Source organism: Neopelma chrysocephalum, unplaced genomic scaffold (assembly GCF_003984885.1).
Source record: "Neopelma chrysocephalum unplaced genomic scaffold, ASM398488v2 Primary Assembly neopelma1_147, whole genome shotgun sequence".
NCBI classification, from domain to species: Eukaryota; Metazoa; Chordata; class Aves; order Passeriformes; family Pipridae; genus Neopelma; species Neopelma chrysocephalum.
The window spans coordinates 6,744,601-6,765,642 of record NW_020897809.1 but is presented as its reverse complement, the minus strand read 5'-3'; the positions used below and the strand labels follow the sequence as shown (position 1 = coordinate 6,765,642).

Below are 21,042 nucleotides of genomic sequence, written 5' to 3'. Positions count from 1 at the left end.
AGCTGCTACCCACCAGGACTTGCCAGCACCGTAGCCAAGGAGCTGCTCCCACATGGTACTGAGCAGCCTGGAGGATGCCGGGCAAGGGTCACTGGCCCAGGGCTGGAGGGAGCAGAGATGGGACAGGCACACAGTCCCTGGATAAGGAGCTTTATCCCGAGATGCAACCCTGGCAGGCACCCATCACATGCCTGAGTATCTGTAAAGGGAGGCCAAGGGGTGGGAAATGACGTTAATTAAAGTTTTAATTACTGTAACCAAACGAGTAGTATAATTACTTTATTCTCACAGAGACTTCAAACTGATTAAGGACCACGTGCACAATCTTCGGGTTGATGTGGTTTTTAATTAAATGTGCCATCAAAGACAGTGAGAGGGGTGGGCAAGACGATGGTTCAGCCCTTCCTGAACCTCCAGAGACCTCGTGCAAGGAGGGAGTCCAGGATGGCAGAGGCACATGGGTCAGCAGCAGCAGCAGCAGTAGCATCCACTGCCAAAGGCCAAAGGTAACTGCCTTGCAAAGACTGAAGCCAGCGGGGTGCACACCAGCATCTTGAAGGAAAAGCTCCTCTCCTACACATCAGCCCTCAGCTTCACATTCCCCCAAAACATCTACCTTTACAAACATTTGCAAAACAGCCCCACATGGGCACTGAAAATATTAATGAACTGGTGCTGCCAACTGGAGGGAATGATTAAAAAACAATTTTGCAAAGGTATCCTTTTCAAATAATAATAATACTAAAAGACAAAGCAGTAAAAATTAAATTCCCAGTCCCCTACCTCAAATAAATAGTATCAGAATTTGAAATGAGACATAATTACCCCGGCAAGGTTAAAGCTGCTAATGCACACGGAATACAGAATCACCATCCATCATAATCATATCTCATATCGCAGCCATTATTTATAATTAGGAGGCACAGTTTAAAAAACACATAAAGACGCCCATGCAATGCAGTAATTCTTCTGTTATTGCTCCTGGAGGGCCAATCCTGCTCCGATTTGTGGAGTCCAGGACCAGGCAAAAGTAATTCCCCAAAAGTCATTCCCAAAAAGCTCCTCTCTGGGAAGGGAAACCCTTCTCAGCCCACCTGCAAGCCCCGCTTAAGTGCCATGCTGTCAGCAGTAGGGTACAGCCAGGCTGCACTGCAGCCCTTCCAGCAAATTCAAACCCAAGTAGGCTCACAAAGCATCCAGACAGTCCTTTTCCCTTAACTATAGTGAATTTACAATTTTTTCCCCAAATGTCAGTGCAGGAAGAGTAGAGTGGAGCAGACAGTAGAGCCACAACCCAGCTCAGCAAGGCAGGAACATGCGAAGGTGGGCTTTGCCTGGGCTTTTTCCACTGCTGGGTGGTTGCTATTTTTTTTACCTACTTTCGAAACCACAGAACGAGTTATAGCAGGAGCTGGAAACACCAAAAGCTAACCCCAGAGCTGCTGAAAGCTGCCCTCCTTTGAAGCGCGGGCTTTGCAGGCTGCCCCCATGCTCCAGTGAAATATTAACAAGCTTCCTGCGAAGCAGGAGGAAATTACGCTTAATATATTCTGGGGAAGTCCGCAGACAGCAGTGCCTACGCGGCAGAGCCTGGCTCTAGAGGGACCTACCTCCAAATCCCTTCTCCTGCCAGCAACAAGGAGCAGCCAGCCTGTAGCCCTGCAGGGACATGCAGCAGCTCCATCACACACACACAAGCGCTGAGCAAAGCCCTTGCACACACAAGCACAAACCCCCGGACATGGCGGGATACACAGCTGATTCAGAGCCCCAGGAATCTGGGAGACGCAGATTTGCACCCTTTGGTGACAAAATAGAAAGCAACAGTGGTTGGAGAGGGTGTCCTGAGGACACAGAGCCGTGATGGTAGAGGTGACAGCAAAAGCCCAGAGATGAGACCACAGAAAGGGGACACACACACACGTGTGTAAGTCTAGGCTACAGTGTTTTTAGAGATGGAAAAGCAAGCTAGGTTAAGGAGAGGGAGGAGCTGAGGCATGGCCAGAGAGGCACAAGTGTCCAGCTCAAGCAGCCCCAAGAAGGAGCTCAGCCCTCGGCAGCCCAAGGGGAACAGCTGAAGCTGACTCGCCCCACCAGTCTCATGACTCTTACTCACAGCAGAGCTGCACTTTCTCAGAAGTTTCACTAAGCTGTAAAACAAGAAAAAAATAACAAGAAAAGGAAAGGAAAAAAAAAGCCAAGAAAAAGACAGCTTGCAGATGCACATACAAACACATGCTCTCCAGAACCCAGGAAACACATTTCCAGTGAAGGTTGCCGTAACCAGAGCGAAACACCAGCCCAGTTTCCAGCCAGAGCCCCCTTAACAGGGGTGCCAAGAGGGGCTCTGTGCAGAGCAGCACCACATCAGTGCCACCATAAAAAGGAGGGACAAGCCTTTTTGGGGTTCAGGCACTGAACCACGTCCCACATGGCTGTCAGCTCTCCAGGCCAGGTTGTCTTTTTGCATGGTGAGTCCCAGCCTATGCACCTCATTATGAGTGACAGCTCTGACCACTAGGGCTGCATGCAGGGGACAACAGGGTATCTCTTAGGTCTGCCCTGAGCATTTTCCAGCTCCCCTGCTATTTCAGACAGCCAGTGCACTGCCCAACATGCCAAGGATCTGCAGCCTTGTAAGGCTGGATAAGTTTGGGGAAGACCACCTTGGGGATGCCAGGGAGGGGATGCTCACCACAGGGCTATGGAGGAGGAGTATTGCAAAGGCAAAGGGGAGTGGGTCATCCCCCCCCAGTCAGTGCCTCCCCAAGCCCTGAAATGGTCATCAGCACCTCACCAGGCTCTGGGTGCCATCCTTAAGCCATCTCATCCCTGACAGCACACACCAGAAGGACTTTTAACACCACTGGCAGCTGAGTTTACCACCAGCAAAAGAAGCAGAGAGAGGAGGACGTGCTTTGCAGGCTTGGGCAGAGGATCACTATTTGCCCTTCCAAGTCCTGAAAACTAATCCCCCCCTTCCCCCTTTTTATCCCATTGAAAACTTGACAGAACCTCCTAGCGCTTTGCAGTTGAAATTGGCAGGTCTTAAATTAATTGACTGCAATTTTACACAACAACATGTTTAGCTGCGAGCTGGCCCGTGGCCCGCTTGGCTCGCCACCGCTCCCCAGACACTTTTCAAGCAACCTCCAAAACTTCACAACACATCGAAGGCGAGGCGAGCAGGCTGCCAACGTGACCCGCTCCCTGCCAAAAGCCAGCCCTGCCTCCCTGTGCCCCCACCCCGACCCTGATCCAGCTCCTCCGGTGTTTTCCCCCACTCTTGTTAATGGCTCGTTAAATTATTCTTGTCGTCTCCGAGGATTTTTGCTCCTCCAAACTACGAGGAGCACGGGGCGGGCTGGGTTACGGGCCCGCTGCTTTGCCATGGAAACGGCAGCCATGGGACCAATGCACGCAACAGGAGTGAGAAAAGTCAGGGTGGTTTTTTTATTTCAATCCATCCTGACACATTCCTGTTCTCCTTCTGCTCGATACCACAAAGGACAAAGCCCAAAGCAAAAGACAACAACGCAGTGGCAGGTTTGTAATGTCCCCATCTGGGACTGAGTGCTTGGGGTAATGCAAAACACACAATCCCAGCACCCAGGAGCAAGATGACGCCTGCAACCCATCTCCCACCCCTCCAAAAAACAACCGTGCTTGTCTTAGGAGAGGGTCTGAGGGGGGCACTGCAGCTTGCAGGGAGCCTGCCTGCAACCCAACCCCCAGAATTCAGGGCTGGTCCCAGCTCAAGGTCTCCCAGCCTCCCAGCTCCCGCGAGACGCTGTCACTGGCTCGGCCAAGCACAAGCCCCAGCAATGAGTCAGCCCCAGCTCCCAACCCTAATCTAATCCCATCCCCAATGCTGGGCAGCTTTCCAGGGCATGTCCACAACATGAAAGGCGTGCTCTTGCCGCACTGCTGGGTCGAGAGCTGGAGGAGGAGAGGGGAGGATTGCTCCGGCTCTGCTGAGGACTTGGGTCGAGCAGCTGATGCTCTGCGAAAGCCAAACTGGGGGTGGGTTGTTTGTGTGATTTCATTGCTTGAACAAACAGAAACATCCTGTATGTGATTAAGAGCCTTTATGAAAAACACACCAGTGCTGAGCCCCACAGCTGGGGCCAAAGGTACGGCTGCGGCGGGAAGGCAGCGCGCAGCAGGGTTCGGCCGCTCTGGGGTGAGGAGAGCTCCCTGGCAGATTCACACAGCCACAGCACCCCAGGGACATTTCAGACCATGCACAGAAACAGACATCCCCACTAGGAAATCATCTCCCCTATAAAATGTCATTGTTTTCATGCCAACCTCCCCAAGCTCTAGGGAGCAAGAGGCACGGCAGGGTTACCAACAGCCCACAAAGCCGCAGGCGATGGCTGCTTGGGGAGAGGCAGCCAAGGCTCTAACATCACTCTGAAGCTTTAATGCTTTCCTTTATCACCTTCTACCCCAGGATATCAAAGTATTCCACGCATGCCTCGAGCTTGCTCCTCCTTTTGGCTGCAGGCATCACCACCCACAGAAGGCACAGAGGAGAAACGGACACAGGCAGGAGAAGGGAACTGACCACAGTCCACCCCCGCCCCGGAAAAAGAGAGAACTCCAGCTCCTGCCAAAAACCAGGACTTGCCTGGACTTGTGCAGCCATCACCTCCACAGACCCTGCCCTCCACTCCAACAGAGCTGCCTCGAGGGAGCTGCGCCAGGAAAACACATGCTTTTGTTTAAGGAGCACAGGCTGAACAGGGGAAAAGGCACTTAAACGTTACACACTCACACATCAAAAAAAAAAAAAAAGAAAAAGAAAGAAAATTGAAGTTTTGTAGTTGTTTCTCTGGCAAGGTTCAAAATAGGGCAAGGTTTTTGTTTTTGCTGGGAGGTTTTAAAAAAAAAAAAGTATTTCATCCAAACCATCCTTGAAACATTCTTGACATTTATTACCATAAACTTTTCCTCCAATTAATTGCTTCTATGCGACTATCATTTTCCTGATGAAAAACAACTCCAGAAACTCGCGAGCTATTTAAAAAACGCTCGCTCGCTCTCTCTCTCTTTCTCCCTGCTTTCGAGCACAAACAGCATTAGCGAGGTTAGGGGAGTCAAAAACAACAGTTTTGACTCAACAGCCTTGACCAGGGAGAGCTGCCACCCACGGCAGGGACACTGAGGGTGACACTTGGAGCTCACCAAACACTGCAAAAATACCCCGGGTCTGCAGGTATGTGGTATCACCTCTGGCACCGACTCAGAAATGCATAGTGGGCCAAGTCTCAGGCAAAAAATCATGAACTTGGAGATTTGGGATGGGTTTATAGCCAAGGCTTTCACAGCAGAGCAGTGAGGATGCTCACACAAGTGCGACAGTACATGAAAGGAGGGAACCAAAGGAGAGCAGAGTTGAGTGGAGATGCTCCCATCCCAGAAGGGATTGAAGGATCCCACATTAAGGAGCAGATTAATATGTGCCCTTAGTCACCAAGGCCAACCACACTTTGAAGCTTGAGCAAGCACATTTTCCCCCCTCATTCCCTGCTCCTCCACTCCCAGGCTGAAGGTAGCAATTTTTGCCCTCTTTTAAAACAACAAGCCCTTGGAGGATGAAGCCAAAGCTCACACATCCCGCATTGAAGCTGACTCATCCCCCTGGGAGAGCCCAGGAATCTCATTCCCAGGTTATGCGCTCCAGCCGCAGGCTCACACTTTCCCACCGGCAGACTGGAGAAGGGAAGGAGAGGAAGGAAGGAAACCCCCAGCTGACACAGGGAGTGTTCATCTCACCTGCTAGAGAGAAACACGTCTTTAATTTTAGATGTTGAGCGTAAAAACAAGATCCCTTGAGGCTCATAAACATACCAGAAAGAGAGGGAGAGTAACATGGAGAAACCCTGGAGAAATAAACGAAGAAATCAATTTGGGAAGTTCCCATCCCTTGCGCAGGATGAGAATAACCTGGCACAGGCCACACGGGTGAGGTGCAGTTTTCAGGTTTTTGAGTCTTTTTAAAGGACTTTGCTTATTTCTCATATAAACCATCACATGCATCACCCTACCCCAGGAAACCAAGTGTGGCAGTGGTAAGCCCAAATCCATCCAGCAGGACAGAGGCTCCTCCACTCCCTCTGCCAGTAAAGCTTGCCAGTACAGATGACTCCAAGGTCCCGCATCCTGACATCCTCACCAGGGATGCTGAGCATTTCTGCGTGGCTGCATATGTGCCAGCCTCACCAAGACACTCACTTTCCATAGCTAATCACAGATGCAGTCACCCTGGCCAAGACACAGGCCTATTTTTGGAAATATTTAAAGGAAAATAAATACATATATAGAGAGAGAGAGGAAAACACATGCACATCAAAACTGCATCATATTTTCCCTCCATGAATTTTTTCAGCTGCATTTTGTTCAGCAGCTACCAATTAATTTTTGACCACTGTTAATGGAAAGCAGAAAGCCAGGGGAAACGGGGAACAGCCAGGTGCTGACCCAGCCTCCAAGACCAGCAGAACTGCTTTCAAGACTGCAAACTGCTCTACAGACCTCAAGCTTGCCTACGAGCACCTCTGTTGAGCCAAAATCCATCCTCAGAGGATTTTGCTGCATCTTTCAGTAAAAATTTAGCTTTAAGTCCTGGTTGGGAAGAGCATCGCCAGTGACATGAGTTTGGTGGAGCTCAGGTTTTGGTAGGGGTCGCTGCTGGGAGGATTGGGAGGATGCAAGAGGGACAGGGAGGACTTCTGCAGGTGAGGAAAGCCCTGCTGGAGACATGGATGCTGTCTCCTTTAAGGTGGGAAATAGGACCAGGGGTCCTTGAAGGACATGGCATCCATGTGTCTCCAACTCCCTCCTCCCTGAGCTCCACCAGAGAACAGCCACAGCAAAATCACACACACATTTTAACATCATCCCTTCACCTGCCACTACCCCAGCTCCCACTCATACAGCTCCAGAGCTCCATTGTACCCAGTAAGGACTAAAAGTTGTCCCTAGAAAGGCAAGGAAACCCCTTACCTCAGGAGCTGCCAGTCCAGCAAGCAGCATTACCAGCATTAAGCCTCCAGCTATAGCAGCACCAGGTTGGCTCAGCGGATGCCGGCGCATAATTAAGATCTACAGGGCCCTGTCAATCAAGAAGGGGAAAGAAACGGCAGGGAAGCCTCTCCTGGGACACAGCAGAAGCCTACACATTACTGGTGCCAGGGCGCCCAAGGGATGCTGGTGGGATGGCACAAATCCAATCCACCCCTGGAGCAAGTAGCCAGGCTCTCCACCCTCCAAACTGCCTCTTCTCACCTGCTCTACAAACTGTAACCCTCCCAAAGCAAGTCTGTGCTCTCCCAGTGCAACATCATTCCCAACTCTTGCTCCGAAGGGAACAGCCCCACTTAACAGCCCCGTGGATATTGCAACCCAGGGTGGACCAGGAGGGAAGAGTCAACCCCACGTGAGATAGGGTGCTACAGCATTTGAGGCTTCAGTCTGGCCCATTAAGGAGGTTGGGGGGACAAAAGGACCTTTCCAGGGCTCCAGGCAAAAGTAGGAAAGGTCCAGGGAAAGCAGAGGCTGCAGAGGGCAAGCAGCCCCTCCTGCCCCAAAACATTCTCATTAACCCTTCCCATTTGGGCCAAATCATGGAGCTGGGACCCAGCGGCTCTCAGCCCACACTGCAGCAGCATCAGGGAGCAGCATGGGAAAACTGCACTCCAAGAGCACACACAGCCTGGAGGGGCAGCAGGACAACCCCCCTCCTTTACCCTGGAGCATCAACCTTTCCCAGTCTCATTCTCAAAGAGGGACTGCCCGGCAGGGTGGAGTGGCATCCCCACTACTCCAGAGCCCTGCGCAGCCACGCTAGCGCACAAATTGCTTCATTAAATGTCATCGCATTAAGCCAGTTTCATGAATTTAACATTGTCCCCGGACTATTGTTTGCCTGAAAATTAAATTATGGCAACATTTGTTGTTTCAACGAGTTCTGTCTGTCAGGGAAGGGGCTGGAGGAGGAGATGCAGGAGCAGGCAGGGAATGCCACTTCAGCAACGGGGCTCCTGTGGACATGTGGCTCCAGTGAAGATAGGAAACACAGCCACGGCTTCCTTCATGGGGGTGGGAGAAGGGAAAAATGAAGTTAAAGTGTTGTTTCAACGAAAGCCAACCATGCCAGATGTGGAGAAGTGAGCCAAGCTGTTCGGAAATGGAAAGCATTGCTGTTTTGGAGCAAAGATAGGCACCAACCAGCCCCAGCAGCCACTGGCCAGCACAGCAAAGTATTATGCCATACCCCTACAAGCACCACACACCCTGGTTTCCGCCGCACGAGTAGCTCAGGGTGGCAGTCCAGGGCTTTTTGATCTTTCAAGATTACAAAGCTTTGCCGCATACAGGAACACTCTGAGAAATTTCTCATTTATACCGCCTTTTCCCTAGAGCAGCTCCTCTCTGCAGTATCAGAAACAAAGGTGACAACCTTTCGCTTTGTAAAGAAAACCGCCAAGCGAAGCGGACTATAAATAGCACCCAAAACTGACCCGCATCCCCAGCCGAGGGGAATGAAATGAAGACAAGTGAACGAACAGCTTCAAGGTCAGAGAGACTTTTTTATTTCCCCTTTGTTCAAGGTCTGGTAATTTTTATCCACGCAGGAGAGCAATCCAAAATACATCATTAGGGTTGTAGCTAATAAAACCCACACTGGCTTTTTTCAGCCCAGCATTGTTTCCTTTGCCCATATGGGGATTATGGAGGGAGGGAAGTGCTTCCCCCAGCACCTGCTCTACCATCACAACCCTTCCTTGCGTCCCTCTCCTTGCATCCCTGCGCCGAGCACCCCGGCCATGCCAGATCTGTCCCAGCACAGAGCAACCGACCAATGCTGCCCTCAAGAGCACAAAGTGTGGACAAATTAAAGCGCTATCACATTATCCTGCCTTTCTCTGCCAGACTGTAGGGATGCTCCCCACTACTTCAGATCATTCTTAGTCTGCAGAGAGCCGGCTTGTCACACAGCACTGGCTCTCTTCCTTCTCTCCAGCTGCTAAATGGCATTAAAAGAACTAAGCATCCATTAAATAAAACTTTCCCACTTGCTTCCCATGTAGACAATTGCTCTCACTGCCACAGGGAGGTTTCGTACTGGCAGCTGGTCCATGGGTACACAAAGAGCAGGGAGGTGCCAGGATCAACTCTAGTATAGCACAGGTCACCCAGGGAAAGCATCCGGGGAGAAACAGAGACGTGATCCCAGGGGTCTGCATCCTCACCACCACCCAGCACGCAACCCAGCTCCTCCACTCTTATTTCACCCCACAATGCCAACCCCACAGGGCACCTTCCTTCTGCCTTTCCCATCAGTACCAGCCTGGCATTAGCATCCATTCTCCTGCTCCACTTCAGAAAAGCCCATAATTAACAAGGGCAGGGGACAACAGAGGCCAAACAGCAGTTCTTCTGAGCAATCTGGGGCTGAGCACCATCCCCGCCTGGACCTGGAGACAAATGACCTCTCCGTGTATCAAAGTCTCAGAGATTGATGACAGGCTCCAGCTGCCACTAAGGGGCAGCTGGAATCCACATCCTGCGTCCCCAAGTGCTGTACCACACCTCCACCTCACTCTTGATTTATGATGGATTTTCCTCACAGTCCAGGGGGGGGAAATCAGGCAGGTCAGCCCATGGGGAAGTCTGACCTTCCCCGCAGTCACGTCTCTACCGAGGTAGTGCTGGGACATGCAGAGACCCAGACAATACTGAAGGTAACTGAGCGCCTGCTAAGCACACATCTTCCCTCCTCCAGTAGGCCAGAGGCTGAGGGCAAATTCCTCAGGCACCATTAAATCTGGGTTAATGGGGTTGCACAAAGGCGAAGCAGGACACCAGCACTGCCCCTTCCCACCAGGCATACCAACAGTCCCTGCCTCCCAAATCGCTGCCTTCCTGATCCTCCTTCTTCTTGGCTGCCTTTGGTGGGAGGTAGGGGCCATTCTCCCACCTGAAAAGCCAAAATTAGTCAATGTTTGTGCCAGTGAATAGGCACAATGGCTCCAACAGGAGGGATCCAACAGAGCTGGGCCCTCCCAACTCATTTCCATCTCAATGGGGTGGTTTTTCCCCCTACTCCATCCCCATGGGGCCACCACAGAGGTCCCCAGCAGGAGGCACAGTCCAAAGCAAGAGTCGTGCTCCTGCTCTTCCCAGCAGAATAGAGGTCACAGACAGGGGCCACAGCCCTGCATTCAGCAGCAGAAAGATGCAGAAGAAAATGCTCAGCAGCTTCTCGCTTCACCAACCAAACCAATCCCACCAGCCGAGAGGGAAAACCCAGAGCTCACTGCTGGCACTGCACACCCCCAGCAAGCCCACACACCCCTTTTCCTAACGCCAGCCCCCGGTGACTCTTATCCAGATGTTTACAGGGCTCAGCATCCTCACTAATGACTCCAAAGCATCACTCATCCACCCTGCTCTCCCACTACTGCAACACAATAGCCACCAATGCCTTACACAGACCTACAGTAACAGGGGCAGGACCAACAAGGCATGCAGCCAAAAACCTGCAGGCTTTTTCCTTTCCCAGCCCTATTTCCACATTACTTCCAGGGTGGCAGCCCCTGCTAGGGCATAAGATGGTCTGCAGGGACCAGTTGTGAAGGTGATGCTGCCGTGTTTGGCTGGCACAGACCCGCCAGCTCCTGAGCACACCCTGCAGGGCAGCACTGAGCTGTCTCGAGGGGCTGCCGAGAGGCGCTTTGCCCTCAAATCCGTTTCCAGGGCAATTACAGAAGCCAGGTTTACACCTGGTACCCGTTTTGAAGACGAGGGGTCTTTGGGATCCACCTTCATCCCTGAGCCTCCTCCAGCCTTCACAACACACTGCTCCCCAAAAGTCACCTTGCCTGACACCGGCAAAGTCCAGCAGCGACACTACCTTAGTGCCAGCTGCTCCACGGGAGCCGGGGCGGGCTGATGGATGGGGTGAGGCGGCACGCTGCCTGCGGGCGCCCGGCGCCAGGGAGAGGCGAGACGTGCACCGTCAGCGCTTTCGGCAGGGAAGGTTGGAGCAGGGCTGGCTCCTGCTGCCTCCCGGCTGGCCAGGCGCCAGGCTCCCAGGCCTCTTCGCTCACCTGCCGGCTTTGTGCAGAGAGCAGAGCAGAGCAGATGGGGAGGGGGGGGAAAAGAGGGTTATGGCTTGTGAGTCAAAAAGCCTGGGGGCACAGAGGGTGGAGGGAGTGGAGTTTGGTGGGGAGGGAGCCTCCTGACACTTCCTCTGCTTCCCCAAGGCTGTGTGCGCACGCTTGAACATCCCTTGGAGGGCCAGGAGCCTGGAAATATTCATCCCCATCCATCCTGCACAAGGCAGGAGCAGGAACCCCAGTGGCATTCCCCTCCGGGAGTCACTCGAGGACGAATCTGGCAGCTGCCTGCAGCCATGGCCTCGCCACCCCGGCAGATCCCAGAGGCCAACGGTTCACGATGAATTTCTAATTGTTTCCTCCAACAATGAGACATCCTGTTCAGAGCCGGGGCGGCGCAACAAAGCCCGACGCTGGCGAGCAGGGCCCCTTCCTGCTGAGCAGGAATGGGGCGACGCCGAGTGCTCCCTGCCACGAGCGGGGAACGGGGAAGGCTCTGCCGCCCCCTCCCCATCACCCCATCCACTTAACATGCCAGCTCTCCAGCCTCCACCTTGATTAAAACAGCTTAACGACTCCAGCGAGAGCTCTCGAGGGGGCGGGGATCCGCCAAGAGGTATTTGATGGATTCACTTTGGCAACCGTCGGCTACCTTGTCATGCCAATAAAATTATTGCCATTGATTGGGGAGAGGCGCGGCCGCATGCTCCGAGGAGCATATCTCCCTCCCGGGGCTGGGCACAGACGCCCATGGGGGCTGTATGCACATGGGGAGGGGACGAGAGGGGTCTCCAGAGGATGGGATGGGGAGGGAGCAGGAGAGGGCAGAGGGAAGAGGCAGGAGGAACAAAAGGCCCTTGTGCTGGGCAGCCAGCTGGGAAGAGGCAGCAACACAGGCAGGAGAGAATTTCAGGGGCTGCGCAGGGGTCGATGCTCGGGGAGTCCTCAAGAGTCACCGGCTGACACCACCAGGGCCAGGGCAGGCTTCATGCCCCGAATATGTCCTGTCTCCCACCCCAAAAAAAAAATAAAAGCCATCCAAGGCACAGGCAGTAAGTAGGGTAGCCAGCAGCAGGGTCACGAGGGGGGCCGAGCCCTCCCGCGCGCTCTGGGAGCCGGATTTCACGCGCCGAGACACAAAGGGCCCCTTTTCAGCCAGAGCTGCTTACCCTGAGCGCTAAGCAGAGGGTGATGCGAACGGATCCGTGGGGACTGGGACCAGCAGAGTGGGCAGGGAGCCTGACAGCTTCTCCTCCCAGCTCACATGGACCACGGTCAGGTCATACATCATACCCTAGAGGCCAACACATAGGGGCTTTTGCGACCGGAAGGGAGCCAGCAGGCAACAGGGAAATCCTCAAAAGAGCCCCCTCTTCACAGCACCTATTTTCTGCCCAGACACACCAAGGGTTGTGAACATACCAAAGCCTCCTCATAAAAAGCTTTAAGAGAACTCAAAGGGGGTGCCTCCATGGGCTGCCAAATCTGCTCTCCCAAAGCACCCCCATGTCCCTGCCCTCAGCAGGACAGGAGGCTGCAGGGGAGCCCCTCGACCCTCCCCAGGACAGGAGAGGAGCACCATGTCCTGTTGTGCAGGGATAGAGATAACCCACTTAGTGTGAAGAGTTTATTATTATAATTATTTAAGTGGAGAAACCAAATCAGGCAGACATAGGGCCAGTTCAGCTGTGCTTTCTGTGGGAAAGAATAAACAAGCCGTGGCAAGCACAAGGCCTGGAGGGGAGCAGATTCCCGACAGAGACACGTTCTGATACATTCATGCCCAAGGCCAGCCAGTTTCAGGACAGGGCAGGGAGCTACAGGGATTGCAGTGGTGACTGAGCAGCCAGATAATCCTCAAAAAATGAGAGCTTGGCTGGCTGCGAGGGATGTGTAGTCCAATGCTATCCTGCTGGGATGAATTGGCTGCATTATCCCACAGCCATGCCTGCCTTAGCAATCTTCAACACCTGGATATCCAGTGGTGCTGGGAGTCTCCTGTGGGGCTGTGGCAGAAGGGACAGCTCTCAGCCTCCCTGCCCCATAAGCAGCCAGGGACGGCTGTGGGCAGGGAGCCACGGCTGTGTTGAGAGAGAAGCTCAGCCCACCCCCCAAAAATAACCAAGCAGCACCCAAAACTGGGTCAACCCACAAGGGCTACACTGAGCTCCGCAGAGCCCCAAGGCAATGCTGTGTTTGCATAACGAGGAGCAGATGGCAGCAAAGGAAGGCAGCAGGGTCTGCACTGCACCTCCCAGAACATCCCACCGCTCCAGCTTCCAGCCACCAGCCCAGCCCAGGGCAGTTACTGGGAGGGGGTTGCAGTACCAGCACACCCCCTCCAGTATCACCCTTCTTCCCTCTCTCCATACAACACTTCAAGCACAGCCAAAATCAAGTCCTTGGCACACACAGGTCAAGAGGTGACACAGGTGCAGTGTCAAATGTGTCTTTCCAGCACATAACTGAGCACTCCCATTGCAATAACACACAGCTTTGTGTCCACCCAGAAAATAGGAAAGACAACCTGGGAAAATTATAACTGTCCAGTATAAAGATTGCCAAGTGAGGAGAGGTGGTTTCCAGGAAAAACCAGAGCATTAGGAAGCAAGTCTCATTTCCCTTGCACAAACATCCCCTGGACATTCCCGCTGCAGCATGCTCACGGCTCACGTCCCCCTGTCACTTCCCTATCCACAGCACCCTCAGACTACAGGGTGCAAGGCCAGGTCCCTACTGTGCCAGGTCAAGAGTACAGAGGAAGTGGCTCATTGCCAGCCCCAGCAGCGTGGGAAGCCATCCCCACATTGCTCACCTGGGCATGGCAGGAATTCCCCGGGCGTCCCAGTCCCATGACTGCTGGCACCGAGGACAGCAAGCATGCGGGACCAAGAGCTTTCCAAGCCTGGCCTCTCCACATAACTCGGGATCAGCCAAAGATAACTGCTTGCCTGGCAATGCTGCAGGGACAAGCTGAGAGCAAGCTGCCATGGGCTCCGCTGCTGCAACTCACTCAGTATCCCAGAGATCAGGATCTCCATCCCCCCAGTGCCTCCCCAGCCCAGCCCACAGTTCCTGTCCCACACAGGGTTTTGCAAATCTGACATCACTTGCAAGATCCTTCCACCGCCCGAAACTGGGGACTCCCTGCAGCTGTGGCAGCAGCAGGTGCTGCCCAGCACCCTGCCTTCTCAGCAGCAACTGTTGATGACAGGGCTGGGGAGAGGCTGCAGGGCAGCCAGAGCCTCGTGTGGCTTTTTGGGGGGACAAAAGGAGGCTCTGTCTGCACGCAACAGCCTGGACAAATGCTGGGCATGAGAGCTGCCATCCAAGGAAAATCCAGACGCGGCAGTGACTCTGCCCTGACCTTATCCCAGCCCAGATGGCAAGATCGGTGCCCCTCAGCAGAACAGCATCTATTACAGGACTCCTGGGGAGGGAGGCGGGGGCACCCAGCTGTCGGCACAGCCCTTCCTCTCCCAGAGGAGATGCCAGGGGTTCTGGCAAGGGCAGGGGGGGCCGGCAGGAGGGCAGAGAAGGCACCAGGCTGCATCAAGCCTAATGTGGGTTCTTGCCAAGGGGACGGTGGGAAACACTAACAGCTTAAAAGCAGAGGGACTGTGACCGCTGCTGAAGGATGCAGCCCCTCTCCCTGCACCCTCTGCCTGGAGGAGCCACGTTGGCTACACTGTGCCCTGCCAGGCATCGCATCACCCAGCTGAGGACACATTGGTGCCACTCAAAGACAGGTCAGCAGCCCCTTCCCGCCCTTCCCTCCCTCTGGCCCCGGCAGCCAGGCGGCAGGATCAAGTAGCTGCTGAGGCAGCGCTTTGCCAGGCAGCCAGGCAGCCCCTGCCGCAGGAGGGCTGGGCTGCCCACCTCAAGGTCATTGCAGGGACGAGGAGGAGCCCTCACGGCGCAGGGCTCGGAGCCTGCAAAGTGCTCCCATGCTGCCACTGGAGAGCTCTGCAACCCCAGGGGATTTGAGAGCTCCAGGTAGGATAAGCCTACAAAACCTGCTCAGCAACCCTGTGCTGGGATAGGGCTGAGACTCATCTCTTCATTCTCCATGGAGCTGCTCCATGTCCTCTTGCCCTGCAGGGCCAGAGAGTGAGACCAGCTATTTGGGGCATGAAGTTTAAAACTAGGAAAAAGAGGTCTTGGGAAAGCCCTGAAGGAAAGGAGGACACTCAAACCACACCTGGGCTTCAAGTTCTGGCTACAGTCATGGCTGTAGCATGCAGCCCATACACTAGTCAGGCATTTGAACTAGACCACCCCTAGCAAATGGCTCCGAAGGCGCAAGGACTAGGGAGAAACTGAGTAAAGGAGGAAGAGGAAAAATCAAATCTGCCGCCTAAAAACCAACCACCAGCCCCTCTAGATAAATGAGGAATTAGAGGTGTAACACTGTTGTCATGGCTTTTTGAACTCTCCTCCCACATGCTCCTTCCTTCCCATCCCCACCTAAAACCCCCATCTGGAGCCCAGAGGCAGAAGAAGCTGGCAGCAACATGACACCGGTCCCTTTAGATCCCTCATCGATCCGGAAGGGAGGATGAGCTGCCTCCATCAGCTCCCCGCAGCCCTGCTCAGCCCTGCTACCACTGTGCACTCCCCCGAGGACCACAGAAAGCCAAGCAGATGTGGGGCTGGAGAGGGCCCCTCCATCCTGCCCCTCACTCCAACACATGCTGCCTGTGTACCTAAAAGTGCTGCTAAAGGGCAGGGGCACTGATGGGTTGGTCAAGGGTCCACGGGAAGCACGGGCAGGGGGAGCAGGACATACAGGGACTATCACCCATAATGGCACCCTGCTCTGGATTCCTGCCAGGGGAGCTACCCTGCTGTTTCCAGGGCACCCTGACCATCACAGATAAGGAGACGTAGCAAAAATGCAGGATGCTGTGCCCAAGATGGGGTGTGGAGCATCTAGCAAGCCACAAAAAGACAGGCCAGACCCCACAGCCAAGCTCTGGTCCATAGCAGGGACCCTACAAGGACCTTCACACAGCCTTTCCCTGGCTGAGGATGTGTTAATGGAAGTTCTGTTTATACAGGGCATGTACAGCTATAATTATAGGCATGATGTTATGATAACAGGAAATCCGTGCCCTGTGGAGATGCAGGCAGAGAAAGGCACGCACAGAGCTATTTGCTAATTGCCACCAACAATCAGCCTTTTGTGCCGTGGAGGGGTACGGGAAGTGAAGTCTCCCCATCACTGGGCTGGAGCCATCAGCACCCACCTCTGCCCACCGTGCCCAGGCCATATGGATCTGGACAGACAGAGCCCCCCTTGTGGCAGCTACAGAGCAAACCCATGTGCCCTGAGACATAACAAGATGGGCTGTGATCCACCAGTGGCAAGGACTCAACTTGCCTATGTTATAACCCATCCAAAAGGCAGAGGTTTTGTAAATTTGGTTGACGGAGAGAAGCAATGGGAAATTGCCCCTCACCGGCTCTTTGCAAATTACCCCCAATATATCAAGTCACTCTATCATGGAGGCACAGCCCTACCTGTACCTCCCAAAGGGCTGGTGAGGTGAGCAGTCATCCCTCCCCATCATCATCACTAAGGACTTTCCTACCTTTTTGATCTTCCCGCTCCGTGTGCCCGCAAAGACAACAGTTTGTCCTCTGTAGTCGTAGGCAGCCACCGAGGTCATTCCATCCTCCTTATCCACAAAGAGCGGGGTCCCCTCGATGGTGACGGTCCCGCCCAATGGTTGGTTAAAATCCTGGCCACAGAAATTATCGTCGATCTGCAGCGGCTGTCAAAAGAAAGCAGAGGAGAGATGAGCTTTTTGCCAATGCCTCGATATGTTGGACCTCCCACATGGCCATCAGCCATCGCCCACATTCACCCCACAGCTACGGCCCCTTCGACAGCCCCATCCCCTGCCCCCCCTGTCCCAGCCATCGCACCTCACAAGATGAAGGAAGGCATGAGTTGATGCTTCCCTAACATTCCCTACACACTGATGTAAGGCACTCGGGACAGATCCACTGCATGCAGGCCCTCTCTACATCTGAGAAAGCTTTGCAGGCCAAGACCAAGGCTCCCTGTCCTCTGCATCTTACAGAGCAGCACTTACAAACCCAGCGGGAGCCAGCGCAGCATCCCTGCTCCCCCTCCATCCCCGCTGCTGCTATCTCAGACACGTGGGATGCCAGCACAAGCTCCCCAGCACACACACATCCCTCTCCTCTCCTCCTCATCCCCGTGCTAGTTTCAAAAAGAAAACAGCTTGGCAGCAAGGCAGCTGGGGCTGAATCCTGCGCCCCAGCCTCCCCCCAGAGACAAAACACTTCCCAGCCAAGGCCGTGCCAAGGCAAACGAGTCGGGGCTCCTAAAAGAGCCTCACTTCACACAACAAACACTCTACCCACCTGCCAGCCCTCTTCCACCTCCCGCAGGAACGTCTTTGGGAAATCCCCACATTTTTTCCATGCTGCCTTGCCCCATACAAGGCGCCTGACTCAGCCAGCTGCCTCCTCAGTTCAGCGTGAGCCCGTGGGTCTGGGAGAAGCTTTTGCAAGCTCAGCCCAGGGAGAGGCAGAGGCAGGGCTGCATTGGCCCCTCTCCACTCTCAGGGCCATGATGGCAGGGACCTCCAGCACGGACAGTCCTGAGGGTGGGAAAGGCAAAGCCAGAGCGATTGCCCCTGTGAAAGCTGAGATGCAGGTGGGGGAGCGGGACCAGGACCAGATCAACAGCATCCTCACATCGACCATCCTCACCACGTCACCCTCACCTGCTGAGCAGAACAACAGACCCTGGCCACAGCTATCTGGCCTTGGGGGGCACATGGGCCTCCCAGAGGTCCCACACAAGGCAACAGCCTCACATGGTCACACAGCACCAGAAAAATCCTCGTCCCATCCCAGGAAGGGGCTTCAGCCAAATCCGCAAGGGTGGCAGCGAACCTGAGTGCAGGAGGGCAGAGCGGCAAGGCAGGCATGACCAACGGGGAGACAGCCTGATCCAGTCACAGGATTCTTCCGCTTCACAAGGTTCCTTATATAACTTTGAATTTTAAGGAGAGAGAGGTTTTTTGGCAAGCAGCAGCCTCCAAATGCATGCCAGTCCCCAAGGGGTTTTAAATCCATACAGCATGTGCATGGAGCATATGGGAAAATGCTGAGCTCCCAAGCTCCACGTACACAAGGGCAGTACAGAGCTCTGTAATTCCCACTCATTGCTGCCTTTGAAGCAAGGGTCAGCCCAGACCAGCTCCCACCAATACCTACAATCACCCACATGGAGGAGGGAAAACACGGTACTTTTCCGTGCCCCAGCACAATACACTCGCAGCTACAACGGCATTAGCCTCCCACAGCCATGGCAACACTGCTTGCCCTCCTCACTGTGCTGCCATGCCAGCTCCAAGGCCAGTGGTCCCACTCCCAGCTGCAGTGGGAACTCAGTGCCGTGCCAGCTTTCCAGCAGGGGAGGACAGGGAACGACGCCAGCCGGTCACGTTCAGCCTCCCTGGGCGGTCTGGGGATGCTGGGCTGCTTCCTCAGTTACTCTAACTTCTGGTTTTCCTGGATGCTGAGTTAACGTACAAAGATCAACTCCCTTCCCCGCCTGAATGTTGCTCACTCTTCCCTGAACTGGGGAACTCCTACAGCCAGGCATGAGAGATCTGGGGACCCCCAGAACAGGAACATGGGGCACCACACATCTCTGCAACCACGGGAAAAGGAGGGAAGGGGAATCAGGACCTCTCCACCCACCCTCTGATTCCCAGCCTTGCCCTCTTCTATCCATTGGCCAACATACACTTATGCATCCTCTTCTGCATAACCAGGCTAGGAATTTTAAAACAGCAGATAAGACAGAATTATCTTCCCAATCACGAATTGAGATGCCAGCGATGCTTCAGCCAATACACGGCTCCTATCCAACACCTGGGATCCCTCAGGTGCTTTGCTGAGGAAAAAACTCTGTCCCCAACAGCCCAAATAAACCCCAGCACCTTCCACCCAGCCATCTACAGTAGCAGAGGGGTTAAGGGCAATGCTGTGAATGTATTTAAGCCCTGGCACCCCTGTGTGCAGGTTTTGCTCTCTCTGAGCTCAATCTGCAGCTTCCTCAACCCCTCGGCTGCTGAATATGCAAGAGGAGAGATGTTTACGGTGTTTACTGCTCTCTGCTTTGTCTCAACATACTCTCTGGGAAATGACAAATACAGCTGCGCTCCGGGACCCAGGAGCGCCCGCCGCCACGCCGACACCACCTCGATAAATAATTACGCCGACAATTAGCTCATTAACAGCAAACTGCCTCGTTAGGGAAGCACAGGCGGCACAACGAGGTCGGGCCAAGGGCAGCAGTACCAGGGTTACGGCACCCACCGACATCCCTGGCAGATGTGGGCTGCAGGGAAAGTCGAGGCGGAGCGATGGAAGGATGGAAGGACAGCGGGACAGCTGTCCCCGGCAAGTGCCGGCAGGGACCGACACGCACCACGGCACGCGAGGGCCAGTGACCTTGCAGCGTTTCTGCCTGCAGATGCTGGGATCTGCAGGAAGCGTCGGGGTCTGCTTGCTCGTGCATTTGCAGAGGTGTTCGCAGGGACCACGGCCTCAGCCCATTGCAAGGGGGAGCTGTTTGTTTTGGTGTTTTTGGTGTGTTTTTTTAGTTTTTCCTTTTCTCTGTGCTTTCCCTTTGGCACCCCTCTCAGTTGCCCCTGGACTCCAGACACCCCAGGCACCACCTGCGCAGCACAGCAATCTTCTCTCTCCCAGCACTAGCCTACCTCCCCAAAACAGGGTCAGGAAATTTGGATTTCCTGGGGAAAGGGGCCTGAAGGAGGGGGAAAGCAGGCCCACAGCATTAAGCGAGCAGTAACGGGTGTCTCCTTGACATGCCTTGTCTCATTGCCTCCCTTCAAGCCCACTTATGAAAGCAATGAGGGAGCAGACAGCACGGCAAGGCTTGCATCACTCAGCATTATTAATTAGCCAGTAATTCACCAGTTAGCACCATTATAGGCTCAGCTCATCCCCCTGTGCCCCTCCAGGGGCTGCGATGGAGGATGAGTGGGGATGCAAGGAGCCAGGGAGGAGGTTGCAGGAGGCCGGTACCAAGTGCCAGGCTGGGATGCCAGGCTTTCTGTGCATTAATCGCTGCTCAGGAATAATCCCAGTGTGGTACAGTTTGTTACCACCTGCATTTTTCTGGCTGCCCCGGAAAGGATTTGGCTTATCCCAGCCCGCTCTGGGCCTGTTTGTCACCAGCCATTGCCCTGTGCCAGCAAGCTGGGCAGCAAACCCCACTGAGGAGTCAAAACTCATTTTCTCCCTGGGGCAGCCCAGGGAAAACTGATGCCCACATCCTGCATGCTCCAGGTACTGGCTCTGCCCACATTGTCAGCCCAGGAGTCAAGGACTCCAAGAATCCTAAATAGCTCCCTGCTGCAACATCTGCACTCCAGCTCCAGCCCGCTGCCCTTTCCCAGCCCTGCTACACCAGACCATCATCCCCCCAGTTTGGGGATGGGTGCAATGGGTAGATGCACTGAGCACGTCTGGCCATAGGCACACAGACCCCCAGCCCTGCACTGCACAGGGGAAGAAAAGAGCCTGGCTCTTTTCACACAACACCAAATCCCTCTCAGTGAAACACTGTGAGCAGCAGAGCCTCTGGAGGGGTTCAGGGGTGATTTAGTCAGCGGGGTTGGTGCAGAGGAATGGACAGGGTGGTTCCGCAAGGTGACTGCTCCACGCGCGAGTCCACGCTCAGGTCTGAGTACACCAGCATGAGGGGTCTTGCTCCTGAGCCAGCTCACTACCCTTCCTGCTGCCGTATCACTGGATCCCAGAAGGAGAGAGAGAAATGGGAGGCAGGAATTCGCTCCTCTCGCCAGCGCCGGAGAGGAACCACTAACATCTCCTGAGC

The 21,042-nt window shown here is 54.3% G+C and overlaps 1 protein-coding gene across 4 annotated transcripts in view; it reads right to left on the bottom strand.

Moving 5' to 3' along the window:
* The window catches only part of PLXNA1 (plexin A1), a 119,652-nt gene that overhangs the window by 80,607 nt on the left and 18,003 nt on the right, over positions 1–21,042 (bottom strand). For all 4 annotated transcript variants that reach the window (XM_027700473.1, XM_027700476.1, XM_027700474.1 and 1 more), the window contains exon 3: positions 16,724–16,906. In XM_027700473.1, coding sequence (XP_027556274.1) covers positions 16,724–16,906 — 183 coding nt within the window. The remainder of the gene's footprint in view (positions 1–16,723; positions 16,907–21,042) is intronic.